Raw genomic sequence first — 22,433 nt, forward strand, 5'->3', positions numbered from 1 at the left:
TTATATAAAGCACCCCAGCACAAGGTCTGACATACAGAGGGTTCACAGAGACTGTCTTATTGCCACAAGGATTACAAGAGGTGGACTTTTTAAGTACCGAGACACCCTGGTACATTTTACTTAATAGAGGTATGTATAAACCATCTTAGGATGGTTCTAAATTTATTTAAAAAGCATCAAACTGTTGTTAAAGAGCAAGTTTTCCTTAAGGCAGGAAAAATAAAGATGAACTTCATTTAACTCACATTTATGTAAGGCTAGTAGTTATAGGTGAGACTTAGACCGAGAATGGCTTTGGATCTTCTCATTGAAAACTCTTTTTCCCCCTTTCCTCACAAGTTACAATCTCAGTCATTATGCCTATACTTCTCCCACTCTCCACAATACTTCAATCAACGAGGGGTCAATGGTTGTCTGTTGAATATATAGGAGATGGCCACCGCTACTAATAGGGGCCTCTACAGGAATGTATCAGGTTCCAAAGAGACAGGAAGAAAGAACTTTCAAGCAAGCATTGCAACAATATATACAAGAAACTACTAAGAAGTAATCAAAAACTAACTTAAAGGCTTTCTTCTATTAACTCACTCTTCACTTGTACCTTGTTAAAAAAAAAAAAAAAATCCAGTGTCTGCTCAACCCCACAACCAGGTAAATGAGAGAGAGCAGACTTACTAACATACATACTTGAAATAAAAAAGCTAACTTTTTGGTTTGAGGTGGTTTTTTGTGTTTGTTTATAGTAAAACCCTGAAAACAATTTCTTCATAATTGTGCAAAAGATGACTTAAGGTTTTATTTACAAACTGACTAGTTTTCTAACAAGTTCATTTCCAAAAGAAAAGTAGACCAAAATTAAACAAACTTTATTTAAATACAAGTCCTCTGTTTCAGAACTTTTATGATGATTAATTTCGGAGGATAAGGATGACAAAAAAGGGCTGCAAATTAGACAAAATATTTGGTTTTGAATTTACACCCCTTTTCTCTCCAGTAAGAATAGCAAAGTTGATTCAATTTCAAAAGCTATTTTTAACTGTAATCTTTAGACTTTTTAAGAAAACAAGCTTTATCTTTTTAATTTTGTGAAGTCATTTATATTTTTCTTCATTAATATAGATGAGTAAAAATCCTCGTTTCCCCCACCCCCCCTTTTTTGGTCTCAAGTGTTAGTATCTTTTGGTAGCTACTGCTTTAAATGATAGCAATCAATACAGTAGGTAATTTAGGGTGTAAATAAATTTAAATTTGGATTAACAATAGCCTCCATGTGCTATTTCAAGCAAAACTAGCATACAGAACTGGAGAGTTATCCCATCTCCACCAACAAATTAATTATACATTTTACAAAGAGATTCACACCACGTTTCTCTTAAATAAAAGTTCTGTAATGATTAGTCAGTGTATCAAATTTTGATGGTATACAAGTTTTCAGAAACATACCTATATAATGGGTTATAGCTACACACTTTTTCATTGGTAGTTCTCAATTCTAACCTCTTTAGAACTACATGATTTAACTCAATAGCCTGTAATCCATGACACAGAAATTGTTTTTCCCCTCATCTATTGCCTGACATAAAGAGCTATTACCTGTATGTTCTTGGTGGAGAAAGAGTTTAGTATCTGATAATTAAAGCTTTAAAGAAGAAATGCTTTTACTACTGAATTTCAAACCACACACACAAAATAGGTGAGAAATTCTTTTATCATATTTAGAATCAAAATATCCCTTAAAATATTTACATTTTACAGTAAAAAGGATAGCAAAACACAAGATCATGTACAAGCTTAAGTATTCAAGTTTCCAAAGAGCCAAAAATGAAAAGGAAAAAAATGGCCTACCACAAAGTTGTAGTATATGGTAATAAATGCCTTCAATGAGTGCAGATTAAAGCAATAAAAGTACTCCCTTGGGCGTCTGATTCTTAGTCAAAAACTGCTCAACTAAATGATTAATATAATCTGATTATGAAGTTGCTTGGCTTTCTGTTGCTCCTCTACAGTTTCTTTAAAAACAGTGCAATTTAAAACAAACTTACAGAGCACACATTACTCTCAAATTAGTCATTATATAAAGGACATTCACTAGAGGCAGTAAATATATTCCATAGTTAACCATATTTACCAAGTAAGGAATAAAACTAAAATTTCTAAGCCTTTATTGCATATTAATAAAACAAATCTTTGAATATACAGCAATGTAAAACTTTTAAAAATATTAAATTCCTATAACTAGGGACAGTTGGTATGAAGAAGGGATGATGGGCACTGATACAGAGAGCACTCTGCACCAACACAGATTTTATTGTTCTGCAAACCACCAATATTAAAAATTTAAAAGATGGCACAATCCTAGCAGGCAATCAAAGTTTTTAAGATACAACATTTCAGTTATTTAAATGTAATCTTGAAGCAGCCTGCAAATTTTACCTTTTGCTTTTAGCTCTGTCAGTGTGGTCCCTATCTTTGTGGTACCTATCTCTGTCCTTTTCTCCTTCTCTATGTTTACTTTTCTCTCGTTCTTTGTCCTTTTCATGGTCTTCACTTTTAGGTTTATCTGGTTTCTTGTCTACATTCCTACTATCCCGGCTTGCTTTTCCATCTGCTCCTCGATCACCATGTGATAACCGTGCCCTCTCTTTATCTTTGTGCCCTTCCTCCCTGCTTTTTCTGTCTCTGTCCTTATCTTGGGTTCTGTCTCTGCGTCTATGCCTTTCAGATTCTTGCTCCCATTCCTTTTCATGTCGCTCTCTTTTCAAATGGTGTGAATCACTATAAAATCTCTGTCGATCTCCTTTACCCCTATTAAATGGCCTATCCAGTTGCTGTTGATCTGGCCTACCCCAAGGGTCACTATGGCGCCTTTCTGGTCTTCGAATGTCTTTAACCTGGTAAAAATTTTGTGGGCCTATATACCTTGATGTTTGTGAAAGGGGACCCATCATACGTTGTGGCTGGCCTGTCAGATGAACAACAGGTGGCCAGGGAACCATGGGATTTTGAGCAAAGCCAAAGCCTGGAGGGGGAAGTAAAGGGGGTGGTAAATGTGGTGGAAATCCAAACATGCTTTGTGGGGGAAAATTAGGAGGCCCTGGAAATGGAAATCCAGGGGGGCTAGACTTGAGATGCTGAAGGTTGGGCTGCTGTGGCCTCATGGGTGAAAAGTTTGCACTTGTTCTGGGGCTGGTGCTTCTGGAAGTAAAGCTGATGCTTTTAGAAGGAAATTCTGATTGACATGTGTTTCCAACTTCAAAATGAGATGCTGCTGCTGTCGATCCTCTTCGAAACGGGTGCACAGTTTCGATATTTTGCATTAAAATATCCTCCTGTAAGGGTTTTGCTTGTTCTGTTTGAGAAGTGTGTATGTTTTCTACCGACGGTGAGTTTTGTGCAACCCCTGAATTTTCACCCTGCTGAACACATGAGTTTTTCTCTACAGAAGACAACTTTTCCTCTACATTGATTTGTTCTGTTAAGTGCTCCTTGTGTGACAGACCAGGCAGGATGTGTTTCTCTCCATTCCGGCAATTATCTCCATCTTTGCTTTCTGAAGCAGTTATCTGCTGACTTCGTCCTGCTGCTTGTCTAGGATCCCGTTTCAGGTTGATAAACTGTGGGGACCTTGTTGTATTAGCAACAAGGTTTTCACTGCAACTGACATTACTGTCTATGTTTCCTTTTCCTACATTAGATCTGCATGGAGAACTAGTATTTGAAGTCCGATTATCTTGCAAATTATTCTCTTGATCTTGCAGCAGCTGTCTTTTTAATGTTCTCTCTTTATTCTCCACAGTTTCCTCCTGTTTTGACTGAATTGATAAATTTGTTAAGAATGCTTCTGTAGAAACATCTGGTGGCTTACCTCTGAGGCTAAGACTTGCCAAAGGTCCAGGAGAAATGGAAGAAGACCCCATTACTGATGTTTCTTCTCCTACTACTACTGAATTAACTGTAGATTCTGAGAGATCATCTACTTTAACCTTTACCTCCTTGGCTTCACCATCAGTTGCTTCCACTTTATCTATTTTCTCTGCTTTGGGGTCGGCTTGCTCATTTATAAATGGAATTTCTTTGAGAGTGTTCTGTTCTATCACTGATTGAGCCTGTTCATATACCTGACCAGTCGTGCCCAAAAGGCTCTGAAGTATATCGTCCACAGGAAGAGGTTTATTTGCTAATTCCAGAGTAGAAGGCTGATTTTCCCAGCCAATCAATACCCCAGGAAGGAATCTTAAAGGTTTTGGTGGCTCCTGTTTGGTGACTTCCACTAAAGGTTCAATTACTGTTGGAAGGTCTTCCTGAAGAGTTTGCTGAGGCTTATTTCTCTGCTTATGTAATACAGTTGTAAAAGAATTAAAAAAGTCATTTTCTTCCTCTGGTGTTTCTTCTGTGGAAACATCTATTTTACTTTTTTTATCAGGTGGCAAAGCCATTGGTACACTTTCAGAAGTCTCAGCTGTGTGACTAGTACTAGCACTAGCACTATGTTGCCGTTTCAGTTTCTGACGGATAATTAAGCCCAACAACAGATTAGGTCTATGCAGTTCAAGCCCTGTATGAAATAAAAAACATCAATTAACAGTCATTTTCGGGACACCTGGGTGGTTCAGTCAGTTAAGCCTTCAGCTCATGACCCCAGGGTCCTGGGATCGAGCCCCATGTTGGGCTCCGTGCTCAGCTGGGAGCCTGCTTCTCCCTGTCCCTCTGCCTGCCACACCCCACCCCACTTGTGTGCATGCACGCTCTCTCTGTTAAATAAATTAAAAAAAAATAATAAAATAAAAACAGTCATTTTCAACCATTACAATAAAGGGTACATTTTTGCATCCAGCTTATTACAGCCTATTAAATGGGTGCCTGCCCCTGTCAAGTCAGCTCTAGAGGGCTGGATCCTGAGAAAGAAAGCAGAGTCCATTTTGTCACTCTGGTCTCACCTCCCACTTTATTTTATTCATACTCTATTATTAAAATATATACCTACCAGGTCCATCAAAAGGCACAAGAGGGTGTGGAATTTTATCTGCAGCACCCAAAGGAATAAGGTACATATCTTTAACCTGCTTCATGTTGTTAGCAGCTACTCCATAGCGCTTTCTGCTACTGAAGTATGCAAACAGCAAAGTATAAGAAATTTGATCTTCTTCAGTTACGGGTGTGAAGCGAACCACACAAATTTCCTATTCAAGAAAATAATAAATGATTGTTTAAAATAATAACCTAAAGAACAGCTTGGTTTTAAATATCATTTCTCAATTATAGTAATAATCTAGTAAATTTTATGATGATTACCAAATAACATGATTTACCAACTTAAATGCAGATAAAAATAGTAAAGGGAAGCAACTCTTAGGAAAAGATCTTCGCTGAGTCCACTGACAGATTTGTTTTATCTGAAGGTGTCCCATAAGACACTGAGTCCAAGGTAATTAATTTGCTCAAGGTGACACAACTTTCAGTGATAGAGAACATATTTAAACCCAAGTCTTTTGGTGTCTACATTATCTCATTTATATGTTTATATGTTTTTATATTTATATGTTACAACCTTCACAAAGGGCTGCCTGTGTTTTCAGCATACTGAAAATTAATATCACCTACCACCACCACCCTGCCATGTACACATACAGAAAAACACTCAAATCCACTGAAAATCCCATTTACAGGGACTGGATTTAGAAATAAAAGAGGCTGTGTGAAAGACCTCAAATACACAAAGGCCATAAATTTTGTAGAATCCTTTGGCTTACTTGGGAACTTATTTGTGTGCCTCTGGGTTCTAGGTTTTGTTTCCAATAGAAAAGAGAGTTCCAACGTAGTATTAATTTGGTAATGTAAAAAAAATGGATGCCTTTTCATAAAGGTAGTCAAAAGGGAGAGAGCCAGAACTGCTACAAAGCCTAAATTGATGCAAGTTCCTAAAGAAAACGTACAGATGAGCTAAACTATGGCTCCACCTCTTACAAAAGGTCATCTAAACTGTCCTCTTTTAGGGGTAACAACTATTATAGTGTTTCAGTCAGTTCAGAAAGGAGGCATACTATTAAGTGTTAGGCAGAAATATATGGGGTAGATCAAGAGTGATTCCCAAAACGTCCAAGGGTAATACCAATGCTTTCCGATGACTTTTACTGTCATGAGAAAGTGATAGCAAATACATATTGTAACATTTTTTATAGTGCTTCAAAGTTTACTTGTATTCTAACACTGTATCAATTTAAATTCTAAAATCAATTATTGAAAAATACATATTCTTTTTATCTTGAGATCATCCATTCTGGATTATTTCTAATCTTACTAGACGTGTCTAATCTTAAGATAAAAAATTAATGTTCTCTTATTTAAGATTTATTTTTTGAATGTCTGTAATATGCTAGGTACTATCATCCTTGGAGGGAAAAACAATTTCTTCTAATGTAAATTTTCCTGTGTAGTACTGTTCTACACATTAAAGAAATGATAGAAAATATAGAGAGAGAAAAGAAAAAAATAATATTGTGATAGAGGCTACTAATGATCACCAACCATCTATTCTCTTCCTTTCCTCCTATTATAAAAAGAAGCCTTTTAGCTGGGCACATCACCATCCAATAGAGACAACATTTCCAGAAATTACATTTCCCAGCCTTCTTAGCAGCTTACATAAGGCTATGTTACTAAAAAGTTCTTGCCAATGGAAGTTAGAGGAAGTGAAAGGATAACAGCAATTTCCAGGTCTTGCTTTTAAAACAACTAGACAGGCATTCTTCCATTTTTCCCACATGAGTTGATAAGTCAGCTTTGACCACGTTTGACTGATAAGGATAACACTCTTGGAAATAGGCAAATAATAAGACAGAAGGAGACTGGTCCCTGAATGATCTTGTAGAATCAGAGCCCCAGAACTACTCTGAACCACTGACATATTAAAAAAAATAAATTTCTATATTCTTTGAGCCACTATACTTTTAGGGTCTCTTTGTTGCAGCAGCTTAGGCTATGCCCTAAGTCAACAAATGTCTATAATCAAAGCAAGGCAAAATTCCAGGAGGAATCTCAATACTTAATTCTAAAGCATTTCTTCCAAAACACTGACACAGAAATCACTAAGAAAGCATACCAGAAGGAAAGAAAAACCCACCAAAGGAATGCTGGGCTGTTTTGCGCCTTAGCAAATGGCTTTAGTTCAGTTTTGTCAGGAATACTATGTAGATATAGAATTTGTATTGGCTCCTACGCCCAGGGTACCCTGCATATAGAACTCTCAGTGATTTACTTTTCAAATATTCTCTCATGTTGGTATAACTAAAGAAATTTTCCTTACCTTGGTTCCTGATGCTTTAATTTTTTCAACATAATCCCAAACTGTTTGAGGCGATATCCTGCCACCTACTTGAATACTATCTGGTAGATCCTACAGTAAAAAAGGAAGGTGAGCATCATATACAAAATATAGTATAATAGTCATAATTCATTTAAATTTAGCTCTAAGACTAATTTGAAATGGTAATAAAAAACAAGGAAATAAAAAGATTTGCATCACAGAACATAAGAAAGTACAGGGGCAGCAATCAGGCTTTACCTCAAATGTCAACTCCAAATAACTAAGGTGGGTACCCAAGATACAACTGAGATCAAATCTGAGGTCATGTCAGTTCTCAGCAGGAATGACAGGCACAGTAAAGGGGTAGTGGCAAGCATACAACACATTGAAAATCCAGAAAGAACACAACAGATTTCAGAATATTAGAGATTGTTTTTCTTCTCTGATCTCCCCCTACCCCACCCCCTCTTCTTGGTGGTAGTGGGCAAGGATATCATTTAATCATCAACAGCTGCATCTCAAAAGTTAAGTTTAATTATAGCACATATTGTTACACAGTAGAGAATAACACTGTAATAATGCAAATTCATTTTTTTAAATTGCAGAATCTTTCTGAAAATAGATGACTATACATAAAATCAGTTAAGTGTGTAACTGAAAATATTTAAAACTAATCAGTATGTTTCTATTTTTCTAAGAAGCTGAGAAAACTCATAAAAAGCACAATTAATTGATATTAAGTTTATTTAAATTATTAATTACTTTAAATATTTATTTGGGATTTTAGTCCTAAACTAAAAATAAGCAGAAAGCAGAGGTAGAATTCGGGAAAGCAACCACATAGAAACTGGCTTAGAGGGCGCCTGGGTGGCTCAGTCGTTAAGCGTCTGCCTTCGGCTCAGGTCATGATCCCAGGGTCCTGGGATCGAGTCCCACATCGGGCTCCCCGCTCTGCGGGAAGCCTGCTTCTCCCTCTCCCACTCCCCCTGCTTGTGTTCCTGCTCTCGCTATGTCTCTCTCTGTCAAGAAAATAAATAAAATCTTTAAAAAAAAAAAAAAAAAAAGAAACTGGCTTAGAAAGGAGAGTAATTTGTTTAAAATTGTTTAGGACTTCTTTCCCATTTAAAAGAGTTCTCGTCACCACAGACTGGTCAAAGACTACATCTCTAAACAGATTTGTTCAAAAAGAAGATCATCATGGGTCCATTTAATTTTCCTCTTATAAAATCAATGTTTCTAAAATACTACTTGCCAAGCAAACTATATGTAAAAGTAATAATTAGGTTGTTTATTAAAACATAATGCTAAACAAATAAACTGATCAACATTAGTTAAGCCACATTACATGTAAACTAATTTCAGCCTAGGGGCGCCTGGGTGGCTCAAGTTGCTTATTCCCCTCAGGCTTTGCACTCAGCAGGGAGCCTGCTTCTCCCTCTCCCTCTGCCTGCCACTCTCCCGGCTTGTGCTCTCTCTCTAATAAATAATTATTTATTTATTAAATAAATGTTAAAAAAATAAAAATTTTTAGAATGTGCTCTAATAATTTATTAAATATTTTTAAAAAATTAAAATTAAAAAATAAATGGGGCGCCTGGGTTGGCTCAGTCGTTAAGCGTCTGCCTTCGGCTCAGGTCATGATCCCAGGGTCCTGGGATCGAGCCCCACGTCAGGCTGGCTCCCCGCTCCACGGGAGGCCTGCTTCTCCCTCTCCCACTCGCCCTGCTTGTGTTCCCTCTTTGGCTGTGTCTGTCAAATAAATAAATAAAATATTAAAAAAAAATTAAAAAATAAACTCACTTCAGCCGAATACAAAGAAAAGTAATATAATAGAAAATATAATCTCAACAAAAATACAGTACACGTGTACTGATTTATTTTCCTTCTGCATAAACACAGAAAAATACAACTTTCTTCAAAATAGTTCAAAAATGTCATATTTTCTCATTTATAATAGTATAGCTGCTTATTTTCCAAAAATATTTCCATAAATATTCTAAATTAATATTCCATAAATATTCCTTCCTATTCCTGCAGGTATAAAACCAAGGGTACCTGCAGCAACTACAGTCATTGGTCTCATGAGACTGTCAACTTGCTGTAATGTTTCAACTATAACCTGCATCTCATTCACAGAAAGAGGCAGGAAGAACTGTATTCACGCAGTTGGGACACATAAGCAACAGGAGAATGAGAAGAACTGTTAACAAGGAAAAATCTTCCTGACAGGCTAATACTGAAGACCATACTAAGTAGGTCAATCTTTTATCAAGTCTGTATTTAAAGAAAAACTTAAGCTATCCATGCAGACTCTCGTTAATTTTTAATTCCCTGACACAGGAAAGCGCATCTTAAAGTATAGGACATGTGGGTTTAAAACTTTCAGAACACAGTTATCTACAGTTCAAAAACTCCCATTTGTGAACTCAATAGTTCCATTAATTGAATGGTTTAAGGATCACTGTCAATAGTTTTCTTATGAATGAAAATAAATTTATCATTTAATATTTTTATTATTTATAATATTGTTTTCTCTCCTACTGCTTTTATAAACACATATGTTAATACGAGCAGAAAGGGGCAGAAAAGTTCACAGTACCTCTGTCAAATATTCGGGGGAACCAGACACTGGGTAGGCTTTGGTAACAAATTTTGCCACAGAAGGCATGTTGATAAAACCTTTCCAGATGAAGTTCAATCGAGCCAGGAAGGTAGACTCAACTTCAACAGTTCCAGGCATCTCTGGACTAAAATACGACATTAAAAATTTTCAGCCTTAAAGATCTGCTCATGAATAAATCCATTTTCTACTAAGTCATCAATTATTTCTATTTTAGCATGTCAATAAAGCCAAAATACGTAAAGACTATTCATTAAAGAGATTTTCACTTTATAAAAAACTACATTCATATTTACATGGTCGTGTTTTCAAAATCGTCCTTCCAGGGTGGCTCAGATGAAGGTACAGAGAAGTACAAGCAATTTTTCTTAAATGACCTATCTCTTGCCTCTTGGGACCAACATAATTAAACGGAATTTTAAAGTCAAGTCCCCACATACAGACTCAAATCTCTAAATTAATTTTGAGTCTTATTCTTTTATCTCAATTAGTTTAATGTTTTAGAGGGTACAGTTACTTTCTCAAAAGAAAGGTTCCTAAGAAATATGTTACCTTTTTGTTTTTGAAGACCTCCAAGTATAATCTGGCAAAGATCTATAATGATTATTATAGAAACTGTAGCTAAGAGAATATTACCGTGGAGCAGGAGAGAATGTTGACTTCGGAGACTCTTGTTTCTCCTCTTCAAAGAATTCAGAAGCCAAAATATTTGAGGTTGAAGACAATGCATCTGCTATACTTTCTGCTTCATTATCTGAATGTTTACGAGATACTCCAACAACAACTTTAACTTTTTTTGGAGAAAGATCATCCACAGGTGGTGCCATTCGACCTAACACCAGACGACATGAAAATAGATCATTTTTGTAAACTGAAATTTCTATAACTTCATCCATTTTGCTTCTAAAGTTACTGTTTTTCTGACTGAATTGTTGCATAACCTTAAGATTTCCTGGGGTAATTTTTAACTATCATCTCTCATACTGTGTTGTATTATACCTCTCTAATTGATGGGAAAAATTAGGGGAAGAGGATGCTAACTAAGCAACTTAGATAAGCTGAGATGGAAACATTATAACTAGAACCTAAAGTCAGTTTCTTGATACCCTAGCAATTTTTTTTAACTAAACTACACCAAATTCCAAGTCTTGAGAAGAACGGAGTAAAACAACTCTGTATCCTACTTTGTTTTACATATATAGCAGCAGCTCGTGACATAAATGCAGTGCAGTGCTTAGTTACTAAACATGAAAAATATTAGTGAAGTTTAAAAAATGACATTGGTTTTAGGCTATCACATCAAGAAGGGAAAAAAAATCAAACTTTCTGAAAATAGGTTAGGTCTAGTAGTGTTTAACAAATGTTTTTGTGTGATACCATTAAATTTACTAAACTATTACCACGGAAATGATTAAAATTAATAGAAATAACTAAGAGTATTTTTTATTAAGACAGAACTAAATGGGTGTACTTAAGAATACTATTACATCATGGATGGCTTTCTTTAAGAATAACAAAGTCTAAAAACATTCTGGCCTTTAAGTCTTTATCACTGTACAGATTGTAAAATATGTAAACAGAATTTTGAGTAGATAGGATTATTTTTATTATAGGAAAATTACTTAATTTGTAATACATTTCATCTAGCCTCTAATCCAATGATGGACGGCAGCAAACAGATTAACCTAACAATTTTTCATGTTACTGAACAAGGTATGTATCATTTCTTAGCATACCACAGTAAAAAAATAAAAATTGAGTCACATGTCCAGAGTTTACAAAATTCTTGATCCTCTATTTTTAACAATAAACTGAATATAATTTAAATTCTTCCTTAATACATCCCCATTTTTTATGCCCTAAATCTAGTCAACCTCCAACATCTATCAATATTACCTAATGTGAGTATTTCAAAGCCTCCACTTATTTCTATCTCCAATGACCACTCTAATCACTCTAATCAAAACTATCTTCATCTCCTACTTGGACTAGTGCAAAGGCTGCCTGTGCAGTTTCCCTCCTTCCTCTCCTGGCTTCTCCCACTCTAATCTCTTCTCAAAGTCAGAGACAGATCTTCATAAAATTCCCATCTGATCATGTCATTCCCTTGCTAAGAAACCCTTTAGTCACCGTCCACCGCTCTTAGATAAAAGACCAAAATCTTCAATGCAGCTACAAGAGATTTTCAGCATTTCTGATCATGATCTATAAAGTAATATTTTATCTCATGATCCATTACTTACATACACACACTCACATCCCTGTGGGTGTGTGTGTGCATGCGTGTGTGTATATATATGTATGTGTATGTGTATATATGTATTTTTGTTATAAAAGTAACTGAAACTAAAGTCTCACAAAATGGTACTCATCTTTGTAAGTGCAGTTCACTGTGGTATTTTCTATTTTGTTTTTCTTTGTTTTTGAAATGCTAGTAACTACTTACTAAATTAGTTTCACTACTAATAAGAAGTCACAATCTGAAATTTGAAAGGCAAAAAGATATTACAAGATGTGATCTCTAAATATCTCTCTCTTCAAACAAATGATGTGCCTCTCTCCTCTTCTCGAATTCACTTCAAGCTCATGCCATTCCCAGTATTCAGAATGGTCTTCCCCTCTCTCTTTGCAGGCTTACTTTTCAACTTTCATGACTCAGCTTAAATGTCAATTCTTCAGCCAAGTCTCCCCAATGCCCCAGTCTAGGCTGGGTCTTTCTGCTAGCTAAATACATTTATAACTGTACTTCTGTAATCCAAATCATCACCTGCCTGTCTTTCCCACTAGGTTACAGTTTCTCTTAAAGCCTGGTAAGATCTGACTTTTTCACCACTATATTCCCTGCACCAGAAAGTGCTCAGCAAGAACTCAATAAATATTTATTGAATGAATGACCAAATAGAAGAATGCTAGAGAAAGGTATTTTGGGATTTGTTTCATTTGTTATATATGATAATAAAATATGAATGCTATTTTACTCCTTCACTTAATAAATGACAGTACCATCACAACTGCCCAACATTTCTGATGCCTAGTCTAATGCTTAAATTCTAGCCTTTTGCCCCAGGGTTGTTAAGTTCAGATCTTAGATAGTATAATTAATTCTAGATCACAAACCATACCACAGTATAAAACTATTAACTCAACTCTGAAGACTACCACTCAAAAAATGTGCTACTCCTCAAAGGGAGTGAGCAGGTACCTCACCCCCAATTCAGAGAAAACAAAAACCTATTTAAATTACAAATACAAGTATCTCTCTTTCAAAATGAAAGCAACGTTTCAGAAAGAAAAATTTCCAATTACCTATGCAAATTTTACAGTTAAGATCAAAAAGATGTTGTCTGTGTTGACTAGTGGTATCTTTGGACATAGAATCAATCTCTTCTTTTAGTTTTTCAGTTCCTTCTGTCTTTTCCAATGACTTGTTAGCTGTAGGTTCCTAAAAAAAAAAAAAAAAAAAAAGAGTAAAAAGTTTTAGCAGACAAAATTTGGCCCTAATTATTAAAATCAACTTATATATCATATTGATTTTTTCTAAAATGAAAACTATTCCATTCATAGGTTTTCACTATTTTTTTTTTTTTTTTAATTTTAAAGATTTTATTTATTTAGAGCGAGTGAGCAAGCGGTGGGGGGGAGGCAGAAGGAGAGGAGAGAATCTCAAGCAGACTCTACTGAGCACAGAGCCTGACGCAGGGCTCAATTTCACAACCCTGAGATCACCACCTGAGTGAATCCAAGAGTCAGCCACTCAACTAAATGCACCACCCATGTGCCCCCCCTTCACTATTTCTTTAAAAAATAAATGCTAGATACTAATTATTACTTAAAGTAGAGCAAAAACTCAGACATCATTCTTTAGACCTCTAACAAGATTTCATATTATTTCCTCACTGATATTTGAAAATAAGAAAAGCTGTACCAAGCTCTCACACCACAGTCTACCTAAGAAGCACTTACAGATTTATAGGCCTATTAAAGAATTCACCAAATCACAGAGACCCCAGGAATCTACTTTTTTTTTTTTTTTAAGATTTTATTTATTCATAAGAGACAGAGAGAGAGAGAGAGAGAGGCAGAGGGAGAGGGAGAAGCAGGCTCCCCGATGAGCGGGGAGCCCGATGCGGGACTCGATCCCAGGACCCTGGGATCATGACCTGAGCCGAAGGCAGATGCTTAACCATCTGAGCCACCCAGGCGCCCAGGAATCTACATTTTAACAAGTGTTTAACAGGTGCTTGTGATGCAGATGGTCTGCACACTACAACCAGAGAAACAATATTGTAAACACTCAAAAAAACCATGAAACCAATAAAATGAACTACTTTAAAATATATACATTGTTAAAAATTCTTCTTTTACCTTTAAGAACATTTTAGACAAATCTTTTCTGAACCTTCATGTTTTGAGCACTACAAAACATGACATTTTTATTATTTTTACCTGTATCTCCATGGCTGCTTCCTGTTCTTTCATTGGGGCATCACTCTCAATTTCAATTTCACCTTTATGAGTTATTTTTGTGATTGGTCGTCTTTCCACTTCTCTCTGCTCTTTCTCAATCATTTCTATGGTCTAAAGGAAATATTTTAAAGAAACACTTCATAATTAAAGTACACATATTTCCAAATGTACAGCTTTAAATAATAGCTTATCTAAAAATGAAAGCAACATCACAGATGATTTTTAATCTTTAGGTGGTCTCTCAAACAACAAACATATATTGAGTACTTACAAATGCCAGAGACTATTTTAAGTGCTGGGGTTATAAGCCTTGAGAAGTTCACATGTAACTTAACCAGAGGCAACTAAAGTGCAATGTAATTTGCAAAGGGTTGAAACATGGTATTTATCTGCTTTCTGATTTAGTTTTTTACCGGCTGCCACCAGGAAAATGAGAATTATCTTCCTCAGATTCCTAACTTGATGTTCTTAACATCCCCCCAAATAATGGAAGTTTATTCAAACACCAAAAATTATCAGGTAGTCCCCTGTCAGCTGTCTCCTGACTAAGCATACTTTGTGACAGTGATAATTTAGTTGAACAAACTTGGCAACAAAATATTAAGCAAGTGTAGCAAAAACTACTGAAAAGTAGTCAAGAGTGGAATGGGTTAAGAAAGGTAAAGATAGGTCTGGTCATTAATCTTGCCTTTGTTAGGTGCAAATCATCCTTTAAAGAAAGAAATCAGATACATGCCCTAAAGAACAAGCTGGTCTCCAAAGCAGATGGTACTTGCAGCCACAGTTTCAAAGCAGAAGAGAGCCGTGTGCATATTTGGGATATGGAGGGAAAGAAGATGAGGTGATACTATTTTCAACATAAAAGGAAAAATTACACAGGTTGAAAGTGGAAGAATTATATGAATAAGTATAATATATCAAATCAAGGCCTCATGCTTCAAACTAGTTTGGGAAAAAGACCTACATGGAGGCTTAATGCCTGAGATGCAAGTATTTAGAATCAGGTAAATCATGTAGAGTTCATATGAACTGTAAGTAACCAGTATTTTCTAGCATAAAAAGCTAATATTCTGAGGCCACTGTAATCAAAATAGTAGATAACGTGGTCATCCCACTGTCACAATAACCTCAAGTCATATTCACTTAATCTTTAAAGGTATTTAAAAGTTCACAACCCCCAAATGAAAACTCTTGGCATTGGTTACTTTCAGAATTTTTTAGTTTTAAAAATGGACTATGGTGCACATACTATTTATGTTATATAACACTTCAATGAGCTGGGGCTGAGGTACTTAAGCCCACAACAAATATGAACATTCATACATGACAATTTGGATCAGGTTTTATCAATAAATGTGTAAGGGAAAGAAAACCTTGTTTTTCTGAGCTTTTGGCTTTTGAAACTTATGACCAGAAAGGAATTATACACCTATAAAATTTTCAATCTGACTTAATCTAGTGCTACAAATTACCAATATTCATAATACCTTCAAATTGTGTTCTTGAAAAGTACAGATGTGATTAAGATGTGCTTATTTTCCCATCTTTCTGATTTACAAAATATAACAAAATACAAGTTAATTATGTACTCTCATAACTGGAAAAAATGAGAAAAAAGCAGCAGAGACAAAGAAAAACAAAAACTGAATTTTAAGAACTCAGTTAATGGGGGATAAGAAGCACAGAACAGGAAGTTTGTATTACTGGGCATTCTGTGTTAAATTACTTCCGTGTATATATAATTTTCCCCCTATGGCTGAAAAATACAGGTTCTGATATAGTCAAACACCATATTCATAGATAATCTTACATGTCTGTTTTCTCTCCGTCTCCATGCAGCTAACTCTTTAGAAGCCAGTTCTTCTGGACTCATTCTTATAAGATGATCAGGGGTTACTTCTCCTTTCAGTACTTTTTTAAATAATATCTGGAAATATTTAAAAATGGGAATGAAGGAGGAGAAAAACATTTTTAAAATAAAGAAGAAATGCTGTATAAAAACTTGTAATAAATAAAGATGTAATAAAAAAATCAGTTCTGAAACCTTATTTACAAATGTTTAATGATTTATATATTATCTACTACAGGAAATTTATTGACAGCCTTGTATTCTAGGAATTTATCATCTAAGGCAGCAAAATATATCTTTCATATGAAAATCAACACACAGTGGAGAAGCATGTAGAACCATTATGTCTATCCAAAAACTGTACTGAGACTCTGTTCCCTACTCCCCCCCCACCAAAAAAGACTCTCAGAGTATTCCCAAGGACACACACTCTGTCTTATTAGCCAACCTGCGGCATAGCAAGGTACTGCATAAAAGAATTTTACTGAATGTGAGGTCTTTCATATTTTTAAGATTTCATATGTTTAAGTTCTAACAGGCTTAGAGGGGACTCCAGAGCAAAGAACCCACTGCAAGAAAGAAACCTAAAGGAAATAAATGTTTACTAACTGAAGAAAAGCTTCCAGACTATATAATTAAAAATATATCTGATCCCCTAGACCATGATGACGGATTGTACATGTAGATTTTTCTTAAGTAGCTGTTAGTATACCTCAAGGAAATACCTCATTTCACATACTATCTATTGCAAATATCATTATACAAATTGACGAACTGTTATCACTTATGTGAAAATCTTATAAAACTTAAGCAAATATACAAGGAGTTTTACACAGTTTTTAGATATCCTCTAAGTCCCAAACAAGAAATGCCAGGAAATGATTAACAGTTCAAGTAATGTTTGCTTCACTGCTAAAAGATATGTATGTATGTATGTATGTATGTATATATTTTTAAAAGATTTTATTTATTTATTTGACAGAGAGAGAGCGAGAGAGGGAACACAAGCAGGGGAAGTGGGAGAGGGAGAAGCAAGTTTCCCACTGAGCAGGAAGCCCGATGAGGGGCTCAATCCCAGGACCCTGGGATCATGACCTGAGCCGAAGGCAGACGCTGAATGACTGAGCCACCCAGGCGCCCTGCTAAAAGATATTTAGAATTAAAATCATATTTAAATTAACAGAATGTTTTAAAATAGTATTCTTTTTTACCTAAATGTAATTTATTTTCTTAAGGACTGTTACTTTATTTTTAGATTTAAATCAGAAGTACCAATATGCAATATTGTGTTTGTTATGAATTTTGGCTTAATAGTAATTTTAAAGAATACATAATGAATGAATTTTTAATAAGTTGGATTAAATAAGGGACATAAAGCAAAGAAAATTCACATAAATCAGGTTAAGGCAGACTTAGTATTTTATATTTTAATACACTCATTATATAACACTAGTTACCACTATGCAGAATTCATAACTCAGTTCAGTAGCAAATGACTATTAAAATGACAGTCTCACTTGAAGAAATAAATTATAGATCTACTGTATTATAATCTTAAATTCCAATGTATTCAGAAAAGCTGGAAGCATAGATATCTATAGACATGAACAAAACATACTTACATTGTTTTTAGGATCTTTCAGATTGAACATCAGACTTCTGTATTTGTTCTTATATTTAGCATCTGTGTCCCGAAAAAAAGAGAAAAGCTCTTTTTCAATTTTTGTGGCAACTTTTGCTGCTTTTTCCTCTGGTACCTTCAAATTTGAGTCTGTAAGTCTTAAAATTAGAATAATTCAATTATTCTTCAAATATGTGAAGCATATATTATTTAATCTTCTATAATAATAATGTGTGTTACCTTTTCATAAGAATGTCTTTGAGAGAATGTCTGACACTTTGTCTGATCTGATCTGCAGAAGGCTTGGAAGTAGACGTAGCAGGAGGATGCATATTAGGCATTCCCTTTTCAATTTTCTTCTTTTTTAGCTCTTGCTTCTCATGAGCCCCTAATTTAAACAATTATCAAAACTCATTGTTTTTAAAAAGGTATCTTCCTTTTTAATGCATAATGTAAGTTTATAAACAAAATTGACTGATTAAAAATCACTATTTAGAAATAAGATCAGAACCCATATTCCATACTGAAATATTTCTGACATTAAAATTCTAATCTATATATGGTGACAGACGTTAACTAGACTTATTGTGATCATTTTGCAATATATAAACATCCATTGTCATACACCTGAAACTAACATAATGTTATATGCCAATTATATCTCAATTAAAAAAAAGAAATTCTAATTTAAATGAATTTTAATGACAAATTAAGTGACTAAAAAGTGGCTTAAAGCTATGAAACGCATATGCCCTTTTCCTATTTTATTTTTTCCCATTTTTTTAAGCTTTATTTATTTAAGTAATCTCTATACCCCACATGGGGCTCTGACTCACAACCCCAAGATCAAGAGTCACATGTTTTTCTGATTAGGCCAGCCAGCCCCCCCCCCAACCCCGCCGCCCCCTTCCCTGCCCCAACAATTCTGAAATCTATCATTTTTATCATTCATGTCCTCATTTTCCCACATAACCAACTTTGATTTGACAGTCCAACATTACCACACTCTTGCATACTAAACACCTTTATCCTCTCTCCTTTAAACATCTGCATTTGCAAAACTACAACCCCGATAAAAGCCAAATAGCCTACTGGAGAAAAATAAACACTGATGCTAACAGATCTCACTTTAAATTTATAACCACAAATCTGAAGTAGATAACAATCTGCTGTCCTAATCCTATTAAGGTTTCCTAGTAAATCTGCTCTCCACCTCCCAAAATATCTATTTTAGACTTTTTTCTCCTTTCTTCTCAAACCAACAATACCTCCTTCCCCAACTTCAACCTCATTTGATTTTTTCACTTCATATTTTACTAAGAAAACAGGAAAATGACAGCTATCACATCTTCCCATCACCAAATCTAACCTACCTGCATCTACCCTCCCTCCCACCATATACAATCATCTTCCCTACTATTAAAATGGATAAGCTGTCCTTTTCTATGACCAACCCTTCTATGTAAATCCCATCCCCTCTTGTTTCTTCATGGATTTTGAGCCCCTAAAAGACATCATCAAATTCTCTCTCTCTACTGGATCATTCCCATAGTCTTACAAACATGCTATATCTCCCTTAAAAAATTCTTGACCTCCCATATCCCTCTAGCTACCACACCATTTCTGATCCCTTTAACAGCAAAATTCTTTAAAACACTAATCAGGATCTCTGATTCCTGGCTTTCCATTCTTCCATAAACCACTACAACTGGCTTTTATCCCCAGTGCTCCACCAAAACCATTCTAGTCAAGGTCACCAATGATTTCCATTTCACTAAATCACATAGGATCTGTGCTCATCTTATTAGATGTCCAGACAACACTGAATTGATCATTCCCTCCTTCTTGAAACTTCATCATGGTCCCTTAGTTCTCTTACCTCACAGACCATCTTTTAGTCTCCTTTGCTGGAACCTCTTGTCTTCTCAACTTCTAATGCTGATATGCCCCCCAAGTGCTGTGCTTCTGCCTCTTCATTATCAAACTTTTTTTGTAGCTGTTTATATCTTAGTCCATGATTTTAAATAACTATGCACTGATAAATCCCTTGTTTATATACCACCCCTTTAAGTCTTCTCTAAGCTCCAGACTCATCAGCCAAAGTTTTACTCAAACATCTTTACCTGGGTACCTAAAAGGCAGCTCAAGGTTAAAACACCCAAACATAATTTTTCAATTTTCCTCCCCAAATCTGTTTTTCTCAATAAATGGCACCATTTATTTAATCCTCTGCTAAGACTCTCTTTCCTTCACCTACCTATAACTAATCCACCAGCAAGTTCTGCCAATTCTACTATAAAATATATCGGAATCTGACCATTTCTCATTCTTCCACTCCACCTCTGTTCCAAGCTACCATCATTTCTTTCCTAAGATACTACAGACTCCTAACTATCCTCGTTCTCTCCTATTCTCCTACAATCCAATCTTCACAGGAAAACGAAAGTAACCCATCATTACCTTGTACAAAATCCTCTGAAGGTTTCTCATTACATTCAGAATAAAATATAAACTCTTTGTCATGGCCTCAAAGTTCCCACATAATTTTCTCTGAACTCATCTCAACCATCATTCTATCCCATGTATTACTGTCTAACCACTCCACAGTGGCTCTCGTGCTCCTCAAATACCAAGCTTGATTCTACCTTGAAACCTTGAGACTGCACTCTACCCAGTCCTCCAAAAAAGTTCCCATCCCTTCAAATCCCACCTCACAATTTACCTCCTCCTACCTAAAACAAACTCCCACCACTCTCCTCAACTGTGACTCTTAACCCCATTTACTTTTTCTTCACAGTGCCTAGACGCTGTAAAAATAGCACACCATTTTGTCTACTTATTGTGTCTTCTCCTATTAGTGTTTAAGTGCCATGAGGATGGGGTCTTACTAAGTTCATTAGTCCTTCCCAGAATTTAGAGCAATAGTTTTTAATTTCAAGAAATATCACCTGAACTATTTTTATTGCTATTAAAATGTTAAAATGGTTAAATTTCCCTAAAATACACTAATTGATAGTGTATGAAATATAACTTTATTAATACATAATAATTTTTATTAATCTTACTACCTGGTTTGGAACCTTTTTCTCCTGTGCAAATAACAGTTGTAGTCTCTTTTGGCATTTTTTCACTTTTTTCTTCTGAGGATCTCCGAGGTAAAACTGGTTGTCCCATCTTTCGAAGAGGAGCTAGCTGCCATTTTTTTATTTCACTATCTCTACAGTCTGATGAGTTTTTGCCTTCACCAGATTCCTTGGAAAAAATAGTATTTAATTCATTAGAATGAAAACTACTAAAGCAAGGCTCAAGAGTATGTGGATGAAAAAAATTAAACCTAATTATTATTACAATCTATTAAGATAGCAAACATTATATTCTTTAGCCTAATAAGTATTTAAAAGTTTTTTTTTAAGATGTACAAAAATAACTCTCAATTAATAGCAAAAAGGAGTTTTACTCTCTCATTCAAAATCCATTTGTTAAGCACCTATTTTGCAGAACACATAATAGCCTATAAAGGAGAACTAAAAAACTTGGATACCATTTTCCCAGTAACGATATTAGAAAAAAAATCAGATATAAGATAGTAAGAGTTCTTTTAGTTAGCTGTAGATATGGAAAAAGGAGGGAAAGATTGTGGACAAATAGGTATCTATGTTTTACACTATTTTCTAAAACAAATGAAATCATACCCACCTATAAGTTTATCACTTAAGTGCTCGCTTCGGCAGCACATATACTAAAGTTTATCACTTAAATTCTCACGGTATCAAGTGGCAATTTTAACTTCCATAAAGTAGAACAAACCATCAGAATACCTGCTACTCTCATCCTAATTATAACCAACAAAGAACTACTAGTGAGCTAGAATTCTAAGAGCCTTTAAAGTAATTAATCACATCATGGTAGTGTTTGAAAGACAGGGAGAAGTTTTTCCATAGATGGTGGAGGAGTAGGAGACCTTAGTTTCATCTGGTCCTAGTAATTCTGCTAGACAGCTATCAAGTCATTCTGAACACTTGAGAACTCAACCAGAGGTCTACGAAAAGGATAGCTGCAACTCTACAAATAGAAAAGCAACCACTTTCTGCAAGGCAGGAGATGTGGAGAAGTGAATCTGAGGTGATATATGGGAAGATAAGCTGTAGGGGGAGGGAGCCTCTGGCAGCCAGCACCAGAAAGTGATATAGCAGCAGAGCACAAAGTCAGAACTTTTAAAAGTCTGCTCCAGTGAAGGACATCCCTGCCTGAAAGGTGCTCAGATGGCGAAGCACCTAGGTGGGACAGTGTGGTCTCAGGATCCTCGGGGGTCACAGGAAGACTGGGGGGTGCCTGAGTGCGTCAGAGCTCCCAGGCATCAGAGCAGGGAAGCCAGCTGCAATCAGGGAGCCCAGGAGTGGGCTCTCAGCTCATGGTTGCCATATACTGCGAACTGCAGCATGGTCGGGTGACCACCTCTGAGCAGGGGCCCAGCAAACAGCAGAACCACCCCAAGACCCCCCCCCCTGGGGAGGGGGGCGCTGCAGGAGGCTGTAGGGTTTGGAGACTCAAAACAGGGTCACGTGCCATGAAA

General features: G+C 35.7%; 1 protein-coding gene across 8 annotated transcripts in view; it reads right to left on the reverse strand.

Annotated features, from left to right (window-relative positions):
• Nucleotides 1–791: 791 nt before the first annotated feature.
• PHF3 (PHD finger protein 3) overlaps nucleotides 792–22,433 on the reverse strand; it is an 86,038-nt gene continuing 64,396 nt past the window's right edge. For 4 of the 8 annotated variants that reach the window (XM_032409555.1, XM_032409553.1, XM_032409557.1 and 1 more), the window contains 11 exons: nucleotides 20,929–21,112; nucleotides 18,101–18,248; nucleotides 17,862–18,018; nucleotides 16,201–16,317; nucleotides 14,370–14,501; nucleotides 13,230–13,365; nucleotides 10,560–10,755; nucleotides 9,903–10,050; nucleotides 7,304–7,393; nucleotides 4,985–5,180; nucleotides 792–4,555 (listed from right to left, as the gene is read on the reverse strand). In XM_032409555.1, the coding sequence (XP_032265446.1) occupies nucleotides 2,430–4,555; nucleotides 4,985–5,180; nucleotides 7,304–7,393; nucleotides 9,903–10,050; nucleotides 10,560–10,755; nucleotides 13,230–13,365; nucleotides 14,370–14,501; nucleotides 16,201–16,317; nucleotides 17,862–18,018; nucleotides 18,101–18,248; nucleotides 20,929–21,112 (3,630 nt within the window). In that variant the 3' untranslated portion in view covers nucleotides 792–2,429. The remainder of the gene's footprint in view (nucleotides 4,556–4,984; nucleotides 5,181–7,303; nucleotides 7,394–9,902; nucleotides 10,051–10,559; nucleotides 10,756–13,229; nucleotides 13,366–14,369; nucleotides 14,502–16,200; nucleotides 16,318–17,861; nucleotides 18,019–18,100; nucleotides 18,249–20,928; nucleotides 21,113–22,433) is intronic. The other 4 variants (XM_032409559.1, XM_032409560.1, XM_032409558.1 and 1 more) reach the window with 1 other exon arrangement.

This window comes from Phoca vitulina, unplaced genomic scaffold (assembly GCF_004348235.1).
Source record: "Phoca vitulina isolate PV1807 unplaced genomic scaffold, GSC_HSeal_1.0 scaffold11, whole genome shotgun sequence".
NCBI classification, from domain to species: Eukaryota; Metazoa; Chordata; class Mammalia; order Carnivora; family Phocidae; genus Phoca; species Phoca vitulina.